The 23,666-nt window shown below is 49.2% G+C and overlaps 2 protein-coding genes across 2 annotated transcripts; one reads left to right on the forward strand and one right to left on the reverse strand.

The window, feature by feature from the left end:
- Positions 1–673: 673 nt before the first annotated feature.
- On the forward strand, positions 674–1,880 carry LOC127339717 (uncharacterized). Its single transcript, XM_051365536.1, has one exon. It carries the CDS (start codon positions 674–676, stop codon positions 1,865–1,867), a length of 1,194 nt encoding a protein of 397 aa, XP_051221496.1. The 3' UTR covers positions 1,868–1,880.
- A 15,972-nt stretch (positions 1,881–17,852) lies between these two features.
- Positions 17,853–22,462, reverse strand: LOC127342853 (uncharacterized). Its single transcript, XM_051368871.1, has 9 exons — positions 22,119–22,462; positions 20,343–20,457; positions 19,926–20,017; positions 19,457–19,582; positions 19,222–19,342; positions 19,048–19,132; positions 18,851–18,964; positions 18,717–18,756; positions 17,853–18,308 (listed from the first exon to the last, which is right to left on the reverse strand). Exons 1-9 carry the CDS (start codon positions 22,311–22,313, stop codon positions 18,156–18,158), a joined length of 1,041 nt encoding a protein of 346 aa, XP_051224831.1. The 5' UTR covers positions 22,314–22,462; the 3' UTR covers positions 17,853–18,155.
- Positions 22,463–23,666: the final 1,204 nt, after the last annotated feature.

The following is a 23,666-nucleotide window of genomic DNA, read 5'->3' on the forward strand; positions in this document are numbered from 1 at the left end:
AAAAGATATTGAGCGGGCTTTTAGTGTTTTGCAAGCTAGATTTGCAATAGTTCGAGGTTCAGCCTGATTTTGGGATGTGGATACCCTCAAGGACATGGTGACCACTTGTGTTATTCTACACAATATGATCATCGAGGATGAGAGAGGTTTAAACTTATTATTTTCTTTGATAATGTTGGCACCCGGGTTAAACCTGCTTGAAATCCGGATATTGTTGTGGCATTTACTGAAACATGCCGTCAGATTGAGAATGATAAGTCAACAGATCTGTCAACATCACTGGCAGAGCCATGGCAACTAGGATTTATTTCTATTTTCAACCATTTGTTATTTATTGAATTGTTGTTGTATCATTTGATTCATATTGTAATTCGGATTATTGTTTCTATTGTATGACAATAAATATTTGTTGTAATTAGGATTATTTTTGTATTGTATATGACACTAAAATATTTATTGTACCAATTGATTGTGATATTTGCAAAACCTTGTATTACGGTTTTGTTTGCGAGCTGATAAAAGAGCGCATAATTTACACGCGCCAAACATGACTTGCATATGTTTTTTTTAGCCCGCAAAATGTGTTTAGGGTGGTTTAGAAACGCGTATTTAGGGTTTGGGTATCTGCAAAGCTCTAAAGAGAGAGTCCGCTGTAGTCCCTTCTGTTTCCACCATGGCTAGTGGCCGCCAGCGCAGCCGCCGCCGCCGGCGAGGGGGAAATCAAGCACCCGCGACAGGCATAGGCTCCTTCAGCGACGACATCCTGCTGGAGATCTTCGTCCGCCTTCCCTCCCTCGCGACGCTTGTCCGCGCCGCCCTCACCTGCCGAGCGTGGCGCAGCGCTGTGGCATCTTCACCGTCCTTCCGCCGGCGCTTTCGCGCTCTGCGCCCCGCGCCCTTACTCGGCGTCTTCAGCTACCTCCACGCCTCGGCGCCCCTCCCGGTCTTCGCCCCCACGTACTGTCGCGACCGGGACGTCCTCGCGGCCGTCCGCAGCAGCGACTTCTTCCTCACCTCCCTCTTGGACGGCAGCTGGCACGTCGACTGCTGTCACGACGGCTACCTCGTACTGGCCAACACGCAGTCTGCCCAACTCGCCATGGTCAACCCTTTGGCCCGATACAGCCCTGACTACATCGTTCTCCCTGATATGGGCGCGGGCACTCCGGAGATTCTCTTCCTCGGCATGTTTTTGCTTTCATCTGAGGAAGACCCGATGTCTTTCCGAGTGCTCTGGGTTTGCTACGACGCGTGCAGGGTGCGCGCGGCCGTGTTCTCGTCGGACACCTGGGACTGGCGTGTTCATCCATGGGAGGGAGTACCTGACAGGACACTGCCACATGACGGCGACAAATACTGGCTTCGTTCTGGGAATCTAGTCGACGGGACCGTGTACTGGCTTTGCGAAAACATGGAGTACTTGCTCACTCTGGACACGGAGACGATGGAGTTCTCCGTTTCCGAGCTCCCGCCGTGTTTGAAGGGTCGGCCGCATTGCAGCGTTATCATCGGCGGGACCAAGGGTGGCGCGCCTCGCATCGTATATGACACTGGAAACGACATTATTCAAGTTCTGATGCCTGGAGGCGACGAGAAGGGTATTGACGGGTGGGAGCTAGACCGGGTCTATCACAAGGACGACCCTGGTATGTTTTATATGGTGGCCAGTAAAGATGGCTTTGTGTATTTGGCCTCAGTGGAGATGTTGTATTCACTCTGCTTGGAAACATTGCACCTGGAGAAACTGGCTCCGAGGACATTCGGTGCCAATTATATCTCTTCCTCCTACTTCATGGCATGGCCTCCTTCGTTGGTAGGAAACTATGGGAGATTTGCAGTGCTGGAAGATGATCCTTGCAATGCATAACTAGCTACTTCCTTCGTCCAATAAGACTGGCCATAGTACTAGTATCTTAGTAGTATCATGCATCTTAGGTCCAGAAAAATGGTAATTAATGTGGAGAGATAAAATTAGAGTAACATAGGTGGATACTATATCATAGCGCATATTACAAAAAAAAGCTAATGCTAAATAGATCTTGTACACATATTTGTATTGGGATTCTACAAAACAATAAATTTAGAAAATTATGATACTCCCATATTATATAATACCACCCACTATAGTGATAGTATCATAGACAAGTATCATATACATGATACTACTATATGATACTATGCACTATGACCAGCCTAATACAGTATAGTTTACAATCGTAACATCTTATATTATTAGACGCAGGGAGAGTATAATACATCTCTTTTGCGGGGAGCTATCATGTATGACTTGGTATAATGCGCGGCAAATATTATCTCCATTTGTCCTATGTGACCCGGTGCTTATAATGTAAGGCAAATATTATCCTTTCAATGTGTTTTTCTTCTCAACTGTGTATTTTGCCTTGGTTCTTATTATCAGTTAAGTTTTCCTTACCCTATGAATCGCTGGTTATTGTTCTAGTTATCTGCCGCCCAATTCTTAGGCTTGTCTCAACAGGCGACAATCATTATTTGTATTTCATTCTTACCTTGGTCAGTTGTTCTCTCGGTCTTCTTCTCTGACAGTACGATGATAAGTAGCAACTTGATAGTTTGCCTTGCAAGGGGTGTTTCCATGACCACAACGCATCGAGCGATCTTAGGTTTCCAGGGTGAGTAGATCTTCAAAACCTTTCTGGTTAATCTGTGTAGAATTTGTCTTTCATGTTCTCTTCACTTGAGGAAACCAAGAAAGTGAAGCTACAGACAACAGCTACGAAGGACCTCAATGTAGCTTTGGCTTTAGCAAGGGTCTAGTTTTATCAAGCTAGACACGCCAGAGGGAACCGAGAACGTCTCTGAAGCGTGGATGTCATGGCAAATAATAGACATTTTGAAGAAAAATGTGGCAAATCATAAAATATATTTTGTTCATTTCTCTTGTAACATATGATGACTGACAGAGTCATGGCCATATGCATACACACGGCAAAGGCGCCAAGCTGCTGGGAGTGCCTGGAGGAGGCTTTGCCGTGCGGGCTGAGGTGTGACCGCACGGCAAAGGGAGCAAACACGGCAGCGTCTGGCGCACGACAGTGTCTCGCCGCACGGTGTCGTTGCCTAATCGACGGTACCCCGGAGGAGGGATCCTCACGAGGGGGAGAAGAAGTAGGGGCCATAAGGCGGAGTGCACACGGGACGGTGGTACGCGAGTTACCCAGCTTCGGAACACCTGCACGATGACAGGGCCTACTGCTGCTTGTCTGGAATTATCTGGGCGCTTTCGCGTTGTTACAATGAGTTGTGGTTGTGCCTCTAGGGCTCCCGGGATCCGGCTTATAAAGGCGCACGGATCTAGGGTTTACATGGAGAGTCCTAGCCGGATTACAGATAGCCTAGCTACGGTACAATATCTTGCCGTGCACGTCACGGATCCGCCTTCCATACACGTCGTCCTGGATCCGGGTTCCTCATGGGCCTCCATGGATCCGGGTTACTCCTATGTCGGTACGGATCCGGCTTACTGATCCTGGGCTGGACTTCTTCCTTCATGATCAACAGCAACTGGGCCGCCCGATGGGCCACATGCCTCATCACCGTCTGTGGGCCACCCGGGCTTGCCGGATCTAGGCACTGTCGATGGTACACCAATGAAGTATACCCACAACAGTAGCCCCCAGAGTTCTCCGAGTTTCACCTGCAGTTTCCGCCTTGCTGGTCCATCATGATCTCCGACAAACGTTGGTAACGCGGAGAAACTCGAAGAGCTCCAACTTTGCATTTTCTTCTTTTTCCAACTTATAGCCGGAAAATGCTCCCATCCCGCGGGACTTCATCCATCGACGTTCCAAAGAACATTTCCGGGTTACTCCCTGCTCGAACGAGAGACAACTTATCTTCACGGAATTACCCGAAATCTTAAAAGACTCAAACGGTTCCGGAAATCCTTCATCTTCAGATCACACTCAACAACGGAAGTTCCACATTTCCCGCGCACAACTTCCTCATTTCCCACGCTAAATTTTCGCAGATGCAAATCTTCAGCCGGAAATTTCGGGAGTGCATGGTCAAGTTACCTCCACGTCGTTTTACCGCAGTTGACCTAAACACGTGTCATTCATCCAACGGCGCGACTGTTCAGTTTCCACCGTTGGATCCGGATCCCGAATCTCCGAGCGCGGCCTATAAATACCCCGCGGCCCGGTAAAAATCCATTCTTTTCACCCCTTCTCACCACATCGTCTTCCTCCTCGCGCCGCGCCGCCCGCCAGATCTCGATTCCGGCGAGCTTCTCCACGGTGAACTTCGCTCGCCGCCTCCCCAAGGCTCCCCTCGCGCCAAGATTCCCACGTTTGAACGAGAAACTCGCTCCGCCGCCGATTCGTGGTCACGCGGGTCGATTTCCTTCAAGTTCGGCAACCTCATCTTCGCCGGAGCTCCGTCGAGCCACCGCGCCATTAGCGGTAAGTACGCCGGCCTTGTAGAAGACAACCTAGTGTAGAGGATAGACTTAGCGATCCGGGTACTCAAACACTTTGTATGGGTGCAGCCGGAAGCATGCCACTCGAATCGTCGCTTTGTACTGGTAGCTCTTCGAGTAGCCCGGATCCCAACCAAATAGAACCCATATGCCCGGATCCCATATCATTCCTGCCACCATATGTTTCCGACATCAGACTAGCTCAACCTTTTTCCGCATCTTCCAGCACCGCTCCAGGCCGGATCCCTACCCTCCAAGAGCTACAAGAAGAACTCGAGGGACAAGCTCGGATGGCGGCAAAGGTGCAGGAGGCGGAAAACAAGAAGGCGTCCAAGGCCCGGATCCGCGAAGGAGAACGGGGTCAATGGTGGCCTTGCGCAACTACCAACGTGGAGCTTAGAGAGCTCCAGAACGAGGGCATGATCTCCACACACTGGAGCTTCACTCGTGACTCCGACGTCCCCAAGCCAGAAGCCGGAGAAATTGTCATGACCAAGGCTTGGGTGGAACGCGGACTTTCACTCCCTTGTTCGGAATTTTTTCTCTCCATCCTCAACACCTACGGGCTCCAGCCCCACAACATCTGCCCAAATTCATACCTTCTTTTGTCCAACTTCGTGACTCTCTGCGAAGGACATCTTGGGATCCGGCCAGATGTCAAGTTGTGGCAATTCTTTTTCCGGGTGAAGAAAGAAACCAAGGACAAAGCAATGGTGAACTGCGGAAGCATGACGTTTATGCTCCGCCCCAACCGTATGTATCCTCCCCATGATTCACACGAATCCGTCCGGTACTGGAATGCCGGATGGTTCTACGAGAAGAATGTTTCTGTTCCGGATGTCCACGAAGGCCCCAGTTCGTCAACGAACCTCCGGAAGAACTTGCAAGCTGGAGCTTCGTCCCTCCACTCGCCCTGACCCCAACCTTGGAGAAGGCTGCGCGGAGAATCTCCTGGCTAGTCCACGACGGACTGACCGGAGCCCAGCTCACACTTAGCTGGTTCTCCCGGAGAATCCAGCCTCTACGCTACAACGCGCGCCTGATGTGCGCTTATACCGGGGCGGACGATCTTCTCCGGGTTACCCGCCACGATCTTCCGGCCGATTCTCTGAAGAGAAGGATCAAGACGCTGGTGAAGATTCCGAGGGGCCAACAGGTCCCGGAACTGTTCAAGGACATTTACACGAACGACCAGTGTCCTCCGGTAAGCTTTGTTCTTTTCGTTGCTTCAAACTTCACAAGTTTTTTGATGTTTAACTCTAACTCTTGTTCATTTTCCTTCCAGCTCAACACTTTGGCGGAGGAAAACTTCCGCACCATCATTCGCGTCCCCGTCACCGGCGACACGGCGGAGGAGGCTCCGGAAGACGACGAGGAGGAAGAGGACCAGGCACCCCGCAAGGCGGCCCCTCGACCTACAAAGCGTCCCCGCGCCAAAGCTTCTGGCTCTGAAGCCGGAGCTAGCGGCGAGGCCTCCGCCAAGAAGCCGAAAACGACAAAACCACCTCCACTAGACTCAAGGAAAGCGGAGCGTGCGCGTCTAAGAATGCTCTCGACAGCTGGCCAGGGCACACGCCCCATCATCCCCGGCGCCCCGTAAGTTTCCGAGCATGATGCAATTTTAACTTAACGAAATTATCTCTTGTCTAAACCCTTTCACTTGTTTGCAGGAATCCGAAAACCGCTGCCACGCGGACCACCAGCCAGGAGCCCATCACAAAATACATGAAGAAATCTCCGGCTGTTGGTCCCTCTACTCCAGTTCCACCAAGCGTCTCCCACCCAACTCCCCAACCGTCGCCCCCTCAGGCTGATCCATCTCCCCCACCTGCCGCAAACACTCCACCGGAAATAATTCCGGTTAGCAGCGGGCATGCGGGCGAAGAAGATCCTAAGGCCAAAGGCCCTGCCCAAGAAGAAGCGGAAAAACAAGGCCAAGGAGAGGTTGAAGTAACTTCTTCCGAGAAAGCTGGAGAAGGCGCTGGCGACATGGTCGTTTTTCCGAAGAACTTTGGAGATCCGGCTGACACCACTTCCACCCCCAAGGCGTATGCCACTAAGTTTTTCAACAAGCTGACTGAGGCGGAGAAGTGGGAGCTTGAACAAGACTTGCTCAACGCCATGCTGAACAACGCCTGGGGGAAGCCTGATTCCAGGACATCGGAAATCCAGGACTTCAAGAAAAACGTTGGCCAGTTCTGCGACCAGCTCATCTGCAAGCAAAAGGTACTCCCCAGTAGCCCCCAAGCATGTAGGCGGAAACTGAAAAAGTAGTTAGCGCTTAGATGCTTAGAGAAAGATTACTTCCGGGAAAGTTTTTTAGAATGGACCAGTAGCCCCCAAGCATTATTGCGGAAAGGTTCCGGCAATGATGCTTTAAAAGAAACCACTGCTATAGGCGGAATCTTTACTCCTGCACTGTTTAAATTTTACAGGAACAGCAGGCGCTGCACTACGAGCTGCACAAGAACATTGCCCTGCAGCGCCGCGTTACTCTGAGTCAGGCGGAAAATATCCGGACCCTGAAGGATGAGAATGCAGAACTGGCTAAACAACTGGCGGACGCCCAAGGTTGGTTTCCGCCTTCTTCGTCATTAACCAAATTCCGATTTCAAATTTGCTGTTAACTTATGTTATTATAGGCGCATCCTCCTCCCTTGCAACAGCTTCGTCTGAACTTGAGAACCTGCGCTCCTCGTACCAAGAGCTGGAGACGAAACTAAAGGAGGCGGAACTTAAAAGGGAGCAGGCCGAAAAGCAGCTGGCGGAGAAAAACTCCGAGCATATCAGGGAAAAGGGCGAGCTGGAACTGAAAAAGAACGCTGATAGCGAGACCATCAGGAGGCAGCAAAAAGAGCTGAATGGACTCCGGAAATATATGGAGACGGCGGAGCAGCACTGGGACTTGCTCAATGAGAACATCTTGGGTATGATATCGGAACCTTGTCAAGTTATTTGCTCCAATTTTTTTACTTTGCGCTCAAATTGCGTGCTTATATCCTGATTATCTTTTATGCAGAGCCGCTTGGGTACCCGGAACAGCGCCGGAATTTGTTCCCACGGGACGACCTTCTGCAACTCGCGGGCGATGACTGCAAAGATCTCATCTCCGCCTCCCGCAAGATATGCTATAACTTGAACATCAAGAGGAGCCGCACTTGCGACGTGCGCAAGCTTGTTGGTAAGATGGATGTTCTGCCGGAGCTGGTGACAGATCTGCAAGCATCTTCAGCCCGAGGCGCAGCTGCAATGGCCTTGACCATGTGCCTAGCACATACTCCGGGTCTTGATCTTGATGAAGTGACCACGGGCGTTCCTCCGGATGCGGATGTCGGCGCGCTGCTGGATGCAGTGAGCGGCTACGACACCCGTATCGCGCGCAGGATCCGGCACGAGGAATTCTACGACAAGGTCGTCCTCCCTGCGGACGAGCCCTTAGAAGCGGAACTTCAAAAGGAAGTCGAGGCCAAGGCGCGACCTGCGGAATCCGGAACCCAGTTTACCTGGACCAGCTCCAAGGATGCTCCCCAAGAGGAACCCAAGACCAGCACCGCTGCTTCTGAAGAGAAAGAAAGTGAAGAAGACGTGTCTTCTCCGGCCGAAGGCGCCAAGGAACAGGATCCAGAGGGCAAGACTTCTCCGGCTAAGGGGGAATGAAAACTTTTATTCCTGCGGGAAAAACAATGCATCATTTTGGCCCCAGCGAGGGTTTGTAATAAGACTTTAAATTCTTAAGTAGCTAGGAACGAAACGATTATGCATGGGGCGGAAACACTTATCCTGCTATCCGTTAAATATTATGTGCATGTTTCGTTTTATGTCGGAAAGCAAGTGCTGACTTCGTTATTTTCCGGCTTGCCCGCTTGACCTTCCACGAGCCGGAAGACCTTAGCCGGAAACGCTCGCCAGCGGCGACGAAGCCCAATGGCAATCCGTCAATAACCGCGGAAACAAGCCCCCAGGCATAGGTGCCGGAAATCGCTACTAGGAATCCACGAGTTCGCAACAGATAACAACTTGATCAGAAAACTTAAGCTTACGTCCTAAAGGACGGTTTTGGAAATCACAACTTTCATACACGCCTAGGCGGAAAACATCCAGCTCTGCGGTTTTAGTCGGAAAAAACATACACGATCTAAAATGAACAAGTAAAGGAGGTAAAAGACTCAAAGAGTGAACCATAAGCTTTATTTCATTGATCATGTATAACTATTACAGAGTTTAGAACTCGGAAAATATATGCTAAGTGTAGAAAGGACGTAGCTGTGCGATATTCCAGGGGCGATCTGTTTCATCGTAGATGTCATCCGGATCCTCACGCTTGCGTTTCCGGTGCCAGTTAGCAGGTCTATCCCTTAGCTCGCGGAAATCAATAAGGTAGTACGACCCGTTATGAAGCACTTTGCTAACGACGAAGGGTCCTTCCCATGGAGATTGCAGCTTATGGTCTTTCACCTGTCGAAGGCGGAGGACCAGGTCTCCTGCCATAAAGGAGCGTTTCCGAACTCGACGACTGTGATAGCGTCGGAGCTTCTGCTGGTAGATGGCGGAGCGCTGGTCAGCTAAGTTCCGAGCTTCCTCGATCAGGTCCACAGATAGCTGTCTGGCCTCGTCAGCTGTTTCTTCATTGTAGGCAGAAACTCGCGGTGAGTCGTGGATGATGTCGGAAGGAAGCACGGCTTCGGATCCGTATACCAGGAAAAATGGGGTAAACCCTGTTGATCTGTTAGGGGTAGTTCGTAAACTCCACAGAACAGCTTCCAACTCGTCAGCCCAAGCTCCGGCTGCTCGTCGCAGCGGTTCTTCAAGGCGCGGCTTAATTCCTGATAATATTAGACCGTTAGCCCTTTCAACCTGACCGTTAGATTGTGGATGAGCCACAGATGCAAGGTCCAGTCGGATTCCCATTGTGTCACAATAATCCCTTAACTCTCCTTGAGCGAAGTTTGTGCCATTATCTGTGATTATGCTGTGTGGGATGCCGAATCTCATCACGAGGCTGCAGACGAATTTTAGTGCCGTAGCACCGTCGGCTTTTCTCACTGGCTTAGCCTCGATCCATTTGCTGAACTTGTCAACAGCGACCAGGAGGTACTCAAAACCGCCAGGAGATGATCTTTTTAACTTACCAACCATATCGAGCCCCCAGACCGCAAATGGCCAGGTGATAGGTATGGTCTTCAGCTCTTGGGCTGGAGCGTTTGGTTGAGTAGCGTAGTACTGACAACCTCGGCAGGTCTTGACTATTTTATCAGCATCCTCTTTAGCTGTAAGCCAATAGAAACCTAACCGAAAAGCTTTTGCAACGAGTGATCTGGGAGCGGCATGATGCCCGCAATCCCCTGCGTGGATCTCTCTGAGGATTTCAATGCCATCTTGATTGGAGACGCATTTAAGAAATACCCCTGCTGCACTTCGTTTGTAGAGCTGTCCATCCACTATTGTGTAGGTTCTTGCTCGTCTGACGATCTGTCGTGCGAGGACCTCGTCCTCTGGCAACTTCTGATCGATGAGGTAGTCCAGGAAAGGCTGTGTCCAAGCCGGAGTGACAGCCATCACTTCCCTAGCCGGAGATACTGCCACCTCTGGGTTTTCCGGGTTAGCGCCCTTAACTGAGGGTATCCGGAGATGTTCCAGGAAAATGCCAGGCGGAATTTGTTTCCTGCCGGATCCGAGCTTGGATAGCATGTCTGCCGCTGTGTTGTCGTCTCTTCTGACGTACTTGACTTCGTATCCGAGGAAGCACTTGGCGAGCACGTCAACTTCGTCTCTGTAGGCCGCCATGACGGAATTTCTGGCGTTCCAGGTTCCGGCTACTTGTTATGCCACCAGGTCGGAATCTCCACAGCATATGATGTACTTGATCCCAATTTCCTTAGCGATGCGCAGACCGTGTAGTAGAGCCTCATATTCCGCCATGTTGTTAGTAGCTTCGAAGTGGATCTGCAGAACATACTGCAGTTCTTCTCCGGTAGGGGACTTCAGGGTGACTCCGGCTCCTGAGCCTTGATGCTGCTTGGATCCATCGAAGTGCATGACCCATGTCTCTGGTTCCGGCTCCAGACTTGCATCCGGAGCTTCTGTCCAATCTGCGACGAAATCTGCCAAGACTTGGGATTTAACCGCAGTCCTGGGCTTGTAAACGATGTCGAAGGTGGATAATTCGATGCCCCATTTAGCCGTACGTCCTGTTGCGTCAGCGTTGTTGAGAATTGTTGATAGCGGAGCCTTGCTCACGACTGTTACTGGATGCTCTTGGAAGTAATGCCTCAGCTTCCGGCTGCCTAGGAACACGCCATAAGCTAGCTTCTGAAAGTGAGGATATCTCTGTTTTGACTCCGTCAGCACCTCGCTAATGTAGTAGACAGGTCTTTGGACGTCATATTCATGACCTTCTTCCTTTCGCTCCACCACGATGACGAGGCTGATGACTTTGTTGGTAGCTGCCAGGTAAAGGAGCATTGGCTCTGACTCTGCTGGAGCTGCCAAGATAGGTGGGGAGGTAAGTATTTCCTTCAACCCTTGAAGAGCTGCGTCGGCTGCGTCGTCCCAGACAAATTTGTCTGTTTTCTTCAGCAGCTTGTATAGAGGTAGTGCCTTCTCGCCAAGACGGCTAACAAACCTACTGATTGCTGCAACACAACCAGTTAGTCGTTGCACATCTTTGAGACAAGTTGGCCTTTTGATACACAGGATTGCCTTGATCTTTTCCGGGTTAACCTCAATGCCTCTGTGAGAGACTATGAAGCCAAGGAGTTTTCCGGCTGGCACGCCAAAGACGCACTTCAGCGGATTCAACATCATCTTGTACCTGCGGAGGTTGTCGAAGGTTTCTGTGAGGTCGCTGATCAAGTCGGATCCTTTCCGGGTCATGACCGCGATGTCGTCGACGTAAGCGTGCACGTTCCGGCCAATTTGGTCCTTCAGGCACCGCTGCATCGTACGTTGGTAAGTAGCACCTGCATTTTTCAAACCAAAAGGCATAGTAACATAGCAGTAAGTACCGAACGGGGTAATGAATGAAGTCGCCTTTTGGTCGGATTCCTTCATCCGGATCTGATGATACCCGGAATACGCATCAAGAAAACACAGAAGTTCCGCCCCCGCCGTCGAATCAATGACTTGGTCAATGCGCGGCAAGGGGAACGGATCCTTCGGGCAATGTTTGTTCAAGCCAGAGTAATCGATGCACATTCTTAGTATTTCAGTGTTCTTTTTGGGTACAAGGACGGGATTCGCGACCCAATCGGTGTGGATAACTTCTATTACAAAACCTGCTTCTAGTAACTTTGCTAGTTCCATTCCTATGGCGTGGCGCTTCTTATCTCCAAAGCGTCGCATAGCTTGCTTCACTGGTTTGGCCCCCGGATTTATGTTGAGGTAGTGCTCGGCGAGTTCCCTAGGTACTCCGGACATGTCAGAAGGTTGCCATGCGAAGATATCCATGTTAGCGCGGAGGAACTCGACGAGCGCTTTCCTATTTGGGGTCCATGTTGGCTCCGACTGAAACCTGCTTGGAAGAGTCACCTGGGATGAGGTCATGCTTCTTGGTTTCTATCGCGGGCTTGAAGGAGGTTTTCTGCTCGGAGATCTGCTTCTTGGTGGTCTGCATCTCAGTCGGATCCACCGCGGCTCTGTAGCCTTTCAGCTCTTCTCCGGATATCACAGACTCTGCGAAGGCGGCTTCGCCTAACTCGCACTCATGAGCCTTTTTGTAGTCTCCGGATACGGTAATCATACCTTTAGGACCCGGAATCTTGAGCTTGTTGTAGATGTAGCACGCTCTTGCGTGGAACTTGTGGTAGGTGGGCCTGCCGAAGATGACGTGGTAGGAGCTCTTGAAGGGCACAACTTCAAACGTGATCTTCTCTTCGCGGAAATTATGAACATCGCCAAAAGCCACGGGAAGTGTGATGCTGCCGAGGGAGTTTGCCTTCTTACCCGGAACCACACCATCAAACTCAGTGGTGCTGTGTTTGAGCTGTTCCTTGGTGAGGTTCATCCGCTCTAGAGTCTCCAGGTACATGATGTTCAAGCTGGCTCCGCCATCCATGAGGCACTTGGAGAAGTCATACCCGTCTATGCGGGGACTTACAACCAAGGCGTAGCATTCCTTTGGCACAATTGCGGGATGATCCTTCCGATCAAATGTGCACGGGATTTCCGACCACCTGACGTACTGCGGCACAGCCGGAACTATGGCGTTCAGGATCCGGGTAGCTGACTTGGAGGCGCGTACTGTTGGGGTTCCGAGGAAAGTGTGGTAAGCCCCCACGCTCTTTTTGTCGAATGGATTGGATTTACCTGTGGCTCCTGCCTTGGGATCCGGCGAGTTATCATCCTCATCCATCGCCTCGGAACTATCGTCCTCCTTGTCTTTGTTCTTGCCCTTGCCGCCTTTTCCGCGAGGGCGATGCTTCCGGGCGCGCTTGTATCCGGCCTCCGGGTCGTTCTTTAGATCATTGACCCACTTGCAGTTGCGGTTGGTATGAGTGGACTTCCCTGTAACCGGATCCAGATGGGCCAGGCAGGGCATGTCTCTGTACTCCTCATAGGTTTGCGGAGCGCGGGATCCGGCAGCAGTGACCTCGGAGGTATGCTGCTGACCCTGCCGGCTCCGCCTCCGCGTCCGCGTCCTCTTCCGCCTCCTGGACCTCCGCGTTGAAACGCCATGGCGACCATCTCGGATCCGCCACTCTTCTGGTCATCAGGGTTCTTGCGCTTATGGCTGCTGCTGCCGCCGTTGTCACGGTTCTTCTTTTGTTGATGCAGGGGGATTGCTGTAGCTGCGAGATCACCGCCTGCGTCGTCATCGGCGGCAGTGTGATCGCTAGCGATGGTGATCATGTCATCCAACGTCAGTTTATTTGCATTGACCAAGCAAGTTAGCTTGTGTCGCAGCAATCCTCCTCGCTGCAAGCCCCCAATGAAAGCGTGCATTGCTGTGCGGTTGTCGACGTTCTCGCCCTCGTTTCTGCATGCCAACCATCGGGTGAGGAAGTTCCTCGATGTTTCGCCCTTCTTCTGGATGCATGCCTGTAGGTCGCTTGTTGTGGCAGGTCTCTTGTAGGTGCCCCTGAAGTGTTTCTCAAAAGCGTTCTTCAGGTCGAACCAGCAAAAGATGGAGTTCTTCTCGAGGTCACTGAGCCAGATCCGGGCTGGACCTACAAGGTACAACTGGAGCATGCGGCAGGCGATGTTAGGGGTTCCTCCGGCGAAGGTTACAGCATTGTAGTAATCCTCAATCCAGGTATCCGGCCTTTCGGTGCCATCATAATGCTTCAGACTTCCGGGTAGCTTGAGGTTCATCCTTGGCTTTGGTTCCTCTCGAATCATCCTGCCAAAGCACTTCGGACCAATGTAGTCGGTTCTGTACTCGTTAAGGCGGTCCCGCGCGTCGCGCGAGCCGTGGCGAGGAGACTTTGAGCGAGAGCGAGATCTCCGGCCATTGCCTCCGCCTCCACCTCCGCCGCCACCGCTAGGTGTTGGTGAGGGAGACCTGCGAGGTGGGCGGTCTGACTTTTTGCTTCCGCCATCTGAATCTCCTCGGCCTTCCTGGTGCTGGCTCCGGCTCCTGTGGCTGCCTTCGCCTTGGCGCTGGCTGCCCTGGTCGTTCCGGCGAGGCTCCGGGTCACGGCTCCGGCGAGGCTCTGGGTCCTGGCTCCGGCGAGGTTCTGGATCGCGGCTCCGGCGAGGTTCTGGATCGCGGCTCCGGCGAGGTTCTGGACCACGGTCCTCATTCCGACTCCTCCTGGGCTCAGGCTCATGAACATTGTTCTGATTCCGGCGAGGTTCCGGCGAGCGCTCCCTGTTTCTGTTTCTTGGCAGCACGTTGTCGCGGATAACAATCGCACCATGCCCTATGGGCCTGGTGTTTCCGGCTGGACTACGGCGGCGAGGGGGTCGCGGGTAACCGTTGGGCGGAGGAGAGGGGTTGCGGTATTTGTCTCTTCCGGAGTACATCGCATCCTTTCCCTTTCTTGGATCTGACGGAGGCGTCTTTGACGGAACGGGGATCGGATTTGGGTGTTCCCTGGCCCTTCTTCTGCGCTCCGAGGATCCGGTGTGTGATTCATCGTCGGGATGCCGATCGGCGCGGGCGTCCTTCTGCGCGGTAGATACACAGTTATCCGGATTGGATTCCAACCTGCGCGAAGTATCTGCCTTGCTCTCGTCTGCTGCATTCTTGAAGCGACAAGCGTGCGGAGATAGTTGATATCAACTTCTTCGTCCTTCTTCTTCAGCAATTCATTGCTTTACGCATGTTGTCCTTTGGAGTTTCCAGCGGCTGGTGATCTGCGGGCGTGTTGAAGGGTATCCTGCGAGGCGGAATTGCTTCTCTAACAATACGATCGGCCTCCGCCTGCGCATAGATCATCTTTACTTCCCACTCAGCCCTCATGCTCTTGACCTGCTCGAGTGTGGCAGTAATCTCGCGGTCCTGTCTGTCGAAGTTTTCCAGCCAGGCTGCATGATCTGCCCTTCCTACCTTCAACGCAGCTTCGGTATCGGCGAGCCTCTTGGCTGTGGCCAGCATTTCCTTTCTGGCGGTCTCTAGAGCCTCCAGATCTGCGGCGTCGCCCGGGGTTATAGGTGTGTTAAGAACTGCTCGCGCGGCCACCTCCTCTGCTGACAGGATTTCCTCCGAGGAAGAATCCCTTTGGGGTCGCACCCGAGACATTGGAGATCCTTGTTGGGATGGTTGAGGGTCGGATTGGCTGACTTGGTCTCCAGATCCAGTTTGTCCCAGCGCTGCTACCGTTGCGAGAACTCGCTAGGTGGGCGGAGTCGACTTCAGGCTGATCGCCGAAACCATACTCCCCTAGCTTGCGGACGAAGTCATCAGATTCCATGGACGGGGTGTCTCCGGAAATTGGGCTCAGATTGCCCAAAATCGACTCTTCAACCGGAGCTTCGCTTTCTCCGACAGGCTGAGCCTGATCCGGATCTGCGCCTTTTTCCGGTGCCTCTACCTGCTCAGGACCAGCTCCGTCTTCTTGAGGGGCGGCTCCGGCGGTATGGGCCAAGAAGTGTACGAAGTGGCACCTCTGTTTTTCTAACACCTGGGAGACCCAGGCGGATCTGCATTGGTCTTCCACCTTTGTTTCCTGCTCAGGGGCGGATTGGGTGGGCTTTGAAATTTCCAGATCTAAGGCGGAATCTTCCTTGGGAAGCTCCTGCATCTCAGATCGGATCTTCGCGACAGCGTCCAGCTCTGCAGCGGTCGCGTCTGCGTTACTTACCAGTGGGTTTCCGTCGGAATCGACGGTTTCCCCGATGAAGATGTGAATGCCGCCAACTGGGACGATGGAGAGCTTGACGGGGTTTGTCCTAGCCGGAATCCAGCACTCATCCGGAGGGACGATCGGCAGATTTCCGGCGTAAAGGACGCGCCCCACAGCGATGGTGTCGTCGTAGCTTCCCATGGCGGAACCCTCCCGGTTCCGGCCTCCAGACGCCACAGGCCCCACGGTGGGCGCCAACTGTCGTTGCCTAATCGACGGTACCCCGGAGGAGGGATCCTCACGAGGGGGAGAAGAAGTAGGGGCCATAAGGCGGAGTGCACACGGGACGGTGGTACGCGAGTTACCCAGCTTCGGAACACCTGCACGATGACAGGGCCTACTGCTGCTTGTCTGGAATTATCTGGGCGCTTTCGCGTTGTTACAATGAGTTGTGGTTGTGCCTCTAGGGCTCCCGGGATCCGGCTTATAAAGGCGCACGGATCTAGGGTTTACATGGAGAGTCCTAGCCGGATTACAGATAGCCTAGCTACGGTACAATATCTTGCCGTGCACGTCACGGATCCGCCTTCCATACACGTCGTCCTGGATCCGGGTTCCTCATGGGCCTCCATGGATCCGGGTTACTCCTATGTCGGTACGGATCCGGCTTACTGATCCTGGGCTGGACTTCTTCCTTCATGATCAACAGCAACTGGGCCGCCCGATGGGCCACATGCCTCATCACCGTCTGTGGGCCACCCGGGCTTGCCGGATCTAGGCACTGTCGATGGTACACCCATGAAGTATACCCACAACACACGGCAAAGAATTCCCGCAAGGCAACGTAGCGCACGCACGGCAAAGCATCTACCGCACGGCAACGTAGCGCACGCACTTTGCCGTGCAATTTGGCCATGCGCACGGCAATGTTCGCGTTGCCGTCGGAGCTTTTGCCGTGCAGACGTTACCGTGCGTCGTCCACGCATGGCAAAGCCTCTGCCGGGCATAAAAGCGTCTTTGCCGTGCCATCTGTCGCACGGCAACGAAGAGTTTTCCCGTAGTGTGGGTAGTAAAGTATCTTTCTTTCTCAAGAAGAAGCCCCCGCTAGTCGGATTTTCGTTTTACGGCTCGCTGTATACGTTGTATATTGTTACGCCAAGTCTTTGTTCGACTGCTCCACACAACACAGCTGAGGCTTTTTTTGGCACTAGAGTTTTCATTGAAATTAGTAAATATAATACTCTAAAATATTAGTAGGTGATCCTTAATCTATTTAATAGGGGTAGAGTATTGGGGATTGAAAAAATACACTAAGATTTGGGAAAAAATAGGGATAAGCGAAAATTAAACTCACTCAATACTACCAAACATGTTTTTAGAAGTAAGTGAAGATTTAAAGTTCGTTTGAGATTAATCCCCACGAAAACTCTAGTACGGTCTGAAGAAGTGCAAGAAGCCAGCATCAAATTAGAAGACGGACCGCGCTCTGCATTCCGGCCATCGAGCAATGTCTACTCTCACTGTCACAGTGTCACTGTAGTTAGAAATAAAATATAATACGGAGAACATAAAACCAACAGTCCATCAAATTGACCGGAAAGACACTACGAAAACGTGAAAGGGACAGAGATGGTCATATCATTTTAGGTGCAAACAAAAAAAAAATTCAAGGAAGAGTTGAGCTGGGTTATTCTCAGAGCCCAAAAGAAGAAACTGCACACCTTTCAGTCCTGTGTTGAAAGCTACAGCTAATCAGTTGTCTGTTCTTTCATAGCTACCTGTTTCTTTCTTCTTTCTATTTCTGCAACTCGTCTGATAAAACCAATAAAAAAATACACAGCAGAGTCCTGCTATTTCCTCAAGAAAAAAATGGAACAGAAAAAACAGAATTTCTTTCATCATTATTCAGTGCATGAAGGACAATTTTCTCTTCTTATGTTGCAATGGCAGAGATCATGCCCCGCTCGTCAGTTTAGCAAAAAAAAAAATTCTTTCATTATTTAGCGCATGAACAGCACAAGACAATTGGTCAATAGAGTATGACAGGAAAACAGCGAGAGGCACCGGGCAAAACGAGAAAGAAAATCATTGACAGCCTGAGCAATCATCCTAAGAAACTTTGCTAGTTAACTAACATCAAATTGGCTGCAACCATTTAATAATGGAAATGACAGCAAGCAAACCTTTCTTGTTTATATAACAAATTATCCTCAAGAATTATGTGCTATCCTGTAACCGTATCAGTCAAAACATAAGCAGTTCACTTAAGACCTACTGCTTGCAGGACATACTTATCCAGTGTCAACCCTTGAGTGCTGAGTAAGACGTGAAATGGGGATATGAAAACAATAGAAGGATGTGCAAGTGACGTGCATGTTCTTAACAATGGAGCGAGAAAGCCCAGTGTATCAGATATTCTCTATATGTAGAGGAGATCAATGGTTACATGAGAATGGTGTGTCCCATGCCTTCTATCTCAGCCACCATCTTTGGGCTGCGGAAATGGGCGTGTTAAGGAATGGAGCATAGCGATGAATGTGCGGGTTTACAGCCCGGCCAATTCTTGCCCACACACTCTGGTGATAACCCGATGTTACAGGAGCATGGTACATCAACTTCAACAGCTGTACAAAATAGATGCGCACAGAAAAATTAGTTAGGTAATATAGTTGTGGATGCACTAGTTGAAAATCTAAAGGGTTTAGTTACAAAGAAGTAATCAAGTAACATCTATGATCCTTGTCAATTCTTGAGCCATCATATAAAACAATACCCTGCTTATACAGTATGAAGGATATCATCAAATTTTAAATGTTAAAAGCAATGTTAGCACAGATGGGGAGGGGGTAGGGGAGACCTTATACATATGAAAAACGTGTTCTCACTTTCCAGTGGTTGGGTGAGATGCATTGTAATGCAGCCAACAAGAGATGCAAATACTCAATCTACATTGCCCTCATATTCCAAACTACTGGAAGCAGAAAACGAAACAAAAGCAGGGAAAAACGCTTGTTTACTGAAGGACAACTCACATGAAAGTACATGAATGTCTGAATTATGTTGCGTTTCGACCTGCATGAGAAAGAACACATAGCATTTGATGTAAGTATAGATACAAAAAAATCTTCGCTAAATAGTTTGCCAAGAAGTGAACGGTTGAACATACGAGAAAAGTGATACAATCATAAGAAAGCCCAGGGCAATTTCAGCATTTGAACAAAGGATGCTAACTGTGGTGTTGTTTGTCTCCACCCACAAACAAGGCTCCTCCAGGTATCTCCTAAACAAGAGATAAACACGAAATCAGTAACCACAGGCTTTGATAAAAGCTGTATACTGAGTTTGCACGAATCAGTGACTAACCTATAGAAAGAGGAGCGTGCGAAATTACGTCTCAGGAATCTAGCAACATGATCAAGTGCCCAGCAAAGCACTGGCAGTAGAGCAACTGAATAAAAAAAAAAATGAAACTGCTAAGGCCAGAACAGAGATTCGACTCACAAATCTGAAGCAGTGGAAAAAGGAAGTGAAGCTTACTCTTAAAGTGTACATTAGATGTGAACATCATAAGAGAAAACATCAAATGAACAAAGTCCTTGGCTACAATTATAGACTGCAACCAAGGCTGAATGGCAGGCATGTTCCATGCTCTTGGTTTCTACAGGCAGGGAGTGGGGGGATCAGGATTGAGAAATAAAGGAAATTGACACAAACAAAACTAAAAAAAAAAGGTACTGTACTTCATATATTCATTCGATAAGCAGGAATTTACCCCATAAGTGCAGTATAAAGAATATGCCGACGAGCATATGGTTCCTAGCAATGAAAGTCTATATGCTTTGCTTGCGATATCTTTCGGTAGAATTGGAAGTATTCCAAGACTAGAAACAACCAATACCTGCAAAACCGCATGTCACAAACAATATTACACTATGAAATTTAACAATATAAATTAAGATGATGATGAAACTGGAGTTAGGGGACTGAGAAAGTGATGACCATGGCATTTGTTTTTCCTGCTGAACTACGGTTCTGACCTACACTGGGCATATATGCTATCAGTGGTTCACACAAATGAGAAACAAGAGACCAGGGCCTAAGAACAAAAGTTGTGATCGCGAAAGAAGTGAAGTATCTTAAGGGAATGGAACACTAGACCATAATGAACAAAAATATGCTCACTGAGAGTAGATTATTAATATGATTTTCTATGTTGAAGGAGACAAGGTAGCTATCCATACCCAAGCATTGATAGAGAAATGTATAGTTCTTCCATCAAACCGTAGAGAGCTTCCTGTCCTTTCTGCTGGCGGTGGTTGGGATGCACTAGATCCTACATATAGGAGCAAAATATAGCTATGACTGATGTGGCAATGAGAGAAAACATAGTGACAATTATTTTCCAGCTAGTTCAAATTTCCATTACAGACGTAATCTTTTAAGCACTAGAGTTCTTTTTGTTTTTGCAGAAAAGGGACCGCCAAGTTTTCTGAACCCTGGTAAAGCCACGAGCCGTATGAGAGCATGCAAATTACAGTGCTAAGAACACAGAATAAGTAATAATATAAATGGTAAGGAGTAATTCCTAGAGTGCCTTCAGCCAAGAATCTTGCCACTTCCTCCAGATGAAAAATAATAAGCACCAGAATTCACTGTACCCGAGTCACGAGCTCTAACATTCTCACTGGATGGCGTAGATGAAGAACTGGTTGCTGATTTGTTGGATGGAGCAGAACTTGTGGAAGACATTGGTTCAACCACCAAATCAGGATCCTGAGGGTTAAAGAAGTGAAGTGATGCTCAGCACTTTAACTTGAGTATGACTCTCGGCTTGAGAAGGTTCAGTTACAATCAGCAAAAAATTGTAAGATGAATAAGCAACACTATAATTACGCTGTCCAGAAGTGGATAGATGCAGTAAGGATGGTAAATGAACATACTAACAGACGAAATGGAGAACAACTATCAAATAATAGGCATTAAATAATTGGATCATAACCAAAGAAAAGACACTTTTCATAACCAACATGACTCGTGAGTACTAAGGCCTTCTTTACAGAAAAAACTTGTTATGTGGCTGCTAGGGTTGGGAGGGAGAGAGAGGGCTGCGAGGGCGCGAGAAGGCCGGCCGGGGGCCTTTTGCCCACGGCCGGGTAAGAGGGAAGGGATTTCCTTCTTAATTCTTGCTTGATTAGATTGATACATCTCCTCTCCATATATAGAGAGGTTTACTTGACTCCCAAGCAAGGCTTACTTGACCCCTAAGCAAACCATAAGACTAACGGGCTCCCAAGCAAGGCTTACTTGACCCCTAAGCAAACCATAAGACTAACGGGCCCAGGCCCATGACGTACTCTAACACTACACCCCACCCCTACAATCTAGTATGTAGCAGCCAGAGGTTGAACATGTCATGCTTCCGGAAAGGAAAAGGTAAGTTGAACATGTAAGATGGATAAGGAATAAATCTTTAGTGAAAGCAAAACCAGCTTTCAGCTCTTTGACACCCAAATTGCACAACCGCAAAATGGGCATGTTACGGTGAGAAGAAAGTGAAAATGTCAGTGTAGGTAAGAAAGCTACATCACCCGTTACTTCCAGACAATTTACCAATCCCAGTTCTTGCGTTTCAACTGGCATCCTATGACACTCAATTAGAAGGGAATATATATAATCAAGCAATATGCTCAAGACTAGTACTAGGCTATTGGCAATACAAAGATATTTACCCTGTTGAAAGAATAAGGCAAAGCTCTGGATGCACATCCTAGTCCTAGAGGAATGACCATATATGACTCTTACTTATTTCATCAACATAAAAATACAAATGACTGGTAACTTAAATTTGGTGTACAAAAGGTAAATCACAAAAGAACTTGGTCATAGTGTGTCCAATAAAATAAATCTTGAGCTCTCAAACTTATTAACCTGCCCAGCGACCATTGATAAAGAAGATCGAGATCTTACTCTACAGCAAAAGGCATTAACATGGGCGTCTTGATGTCTGAGCTACATTAAGCGGCGCTCGGATGAAACACTCTGGGTTCATCATCAGTAATGCAATACAACAAATATAGGCAGAACGAATTTGTAAATGCGGAATAGTAGAACTCGAAATGTTGGCAACTGCACGGAACCAAGGACAAAACGTGGCACTGAGCACGATGGTTCAGATATCATGCAACCCCATAGACACCAATTTGGTATTACGACGCTAGCGGTTCAACGCTGCAATCTACTCCGTACTATCTCAGACTGCCGATTGGACACTTGGAGCATCTAATTTCAAGCCATGGAACCACTTCCAACGCATAATTCTCCCGATACCAGCACACGGGGAGCGAAGTCAAACAGATCGTACTAGCAGCTACACGAAACGGGAGGAGACATCCACCCATTCGAACCGGTCGGCGTGTGGGGAAAGGAGGGCTTACGATGTATCGCTGGTAGAACTTGCGCTTGAAGTGGTCGACGACGTCGGCGCGGGAGGCGAGGTGGGGCGGCACGAGGACGTTGGACCAGTACCCCGCCCACCGCGCGTCGTTCTCGTAGTCGTACGCCCCCGCCGCGATCCGCTTCAGCCGCTGCGGGTCCCCGCCGCCGCCGGTGCTCGCGTCCCCGTCCCCCATCGCCGCGCGCGGGATCCTCCTGCCTGCCTCGCCTACCGTGGGGTTTGGGTTCTTCTGGCTGGAGACTCGCGATCCGGGACGGTGAGAGATGCCTGCACAAAATTTCTGTTGGTGCGACCAAATGCGATGCGAGAGATGATTTTTTTTCTTTTCGTCTGAATGCACGGTGGGGCCTGAATATTGTTGGCAGTTGGGATCTGGGGATATCCTAGAGCTTACAAGTGTGAAGCGCTGGCCTAAAACATGATCAGTTTCCTTTTTACGAAAAGGGGATATTTAAAAGGCATCACTGTCAAGAATTCATTAAAATTTGTAAAAATACGGCAAATTTTGGTGCACGCTAAGCCTAAGCGTCAGCGAACCGACTGATATGGGGAGTATCGGACTTACAAACCGTCTGATCTGCTTTATAGCTCACATTATGCAAAATTTTTCAAAATGTAACATCCTGTTTAAAAATGTTATTCCGTGAATCTATATAAATGTGGAAAAAGTTTGCAACATTTCGAACATGTTATAACATAAAAACGTATACAACAAATCAACATTTGGTTGCAACAAAACATAAAAGATGTTTTAACTTTTGCAAAAAAACAACAACACATCAAGCATATTTGTCCCACGCATCCAAAATCAAGAGAAGCATTGGGAAATCCCTTTGTAGCATATGGTAGAAAATCATTGCACCATTATACTTGTGGATACACAAACAAAAACAATAGTCGTACGTAGCATTCTGAAACACCACCTGCAACATCGAAAGTTCCACCAAAACCCTAACCTCATTATGGATGCACAACAGTAGCCGATTTGAGCTCACCGACCACCAACCCGCCATGTCGGACACCTGTTGGAGCTAGATCAGTTGACCACTCTATAAGGGTACATTGCCCCTATGTGTGGTTTTGGTAATTAATGACAACCCCTATGGACTAATGTTTTCATTTGAGTTTATATGAAGAAATATTCCATAGGTACTACTTGTAGTCCATGTGTTGGATTCAAGTATGGATGCCATGATGATAAAAGATATACCTTGAGTATCAGCATCAAGATCATCGATTTGAAGTCATATATGTGATATGATCAAGAAGAAGAAATGAAGATGGAGTTCTAATGTGGAACTCAACATTATCCATGCTCTAGCTTATGATTAAGCAATGAATGATCAAGATCTTGAGTGCTTGATTCAAAGTGAATAACTCAAGATATGGCTCTAAGTCGGTGTCATGATAGGCTCATCAGTTGAGCTATGATTGACTAAGATTTAGAGAATGCAAACAAATGAAGAGTTCTTTATACACCTCAAGATAGTATGATAGAGCATAAGAAGATACAAGGTTGACCAATACA

The sequence above is a fragment of the Lolium perenne genome, chromosome 3 (genome assembly GCF_019359855.2).
Source record: "Lolium perenne isolate Kyuss_39 chromosome 3, Kyuss_2.0, whole genome shotgun sequence".
Lineage (NCBI taxonomy): Eukaryota > Viridiplantae > Streptophyta > Magnoliopsida > Poales > Poaceae > Lolium > Lolium perenne.

What these genes read in the sequence shown, in the direction of transcription:
- LOC127339717 (XM_051365536.1), top strand. Translation starts at nt 674, where the DNA reads ATGGCTAGTGGCCGCCAGCGCAGCCGCCGCCGCCGGCGAGGGGGAAAT.
- LOC127342853 (XM_051368871.1), bottom strand. Translation starts at nt 22,313, where the DNA reads ATGGGGGACGGGGACGCGAGCACCGGCGGCGGCGGGGACCCGCAGCGG. An exon ending in TGTTAGAGCTCGTGACTCGG is followed by an intron (nt 20,018 to 20,342) that starts GTACAGTGAATT and finishes TCCTATATGTAG; the next exon opens with GATCTAGTGCATCCCAACCA. An exon ending in ATGATTGTATCACTTTTCTC is followed by an intron (nt 18,757 to 18,850) that starts GTATGTTCAACC and finishes TTTCTCATGCAG; the next exon opens with GTCGAAACGCAACATAATTC.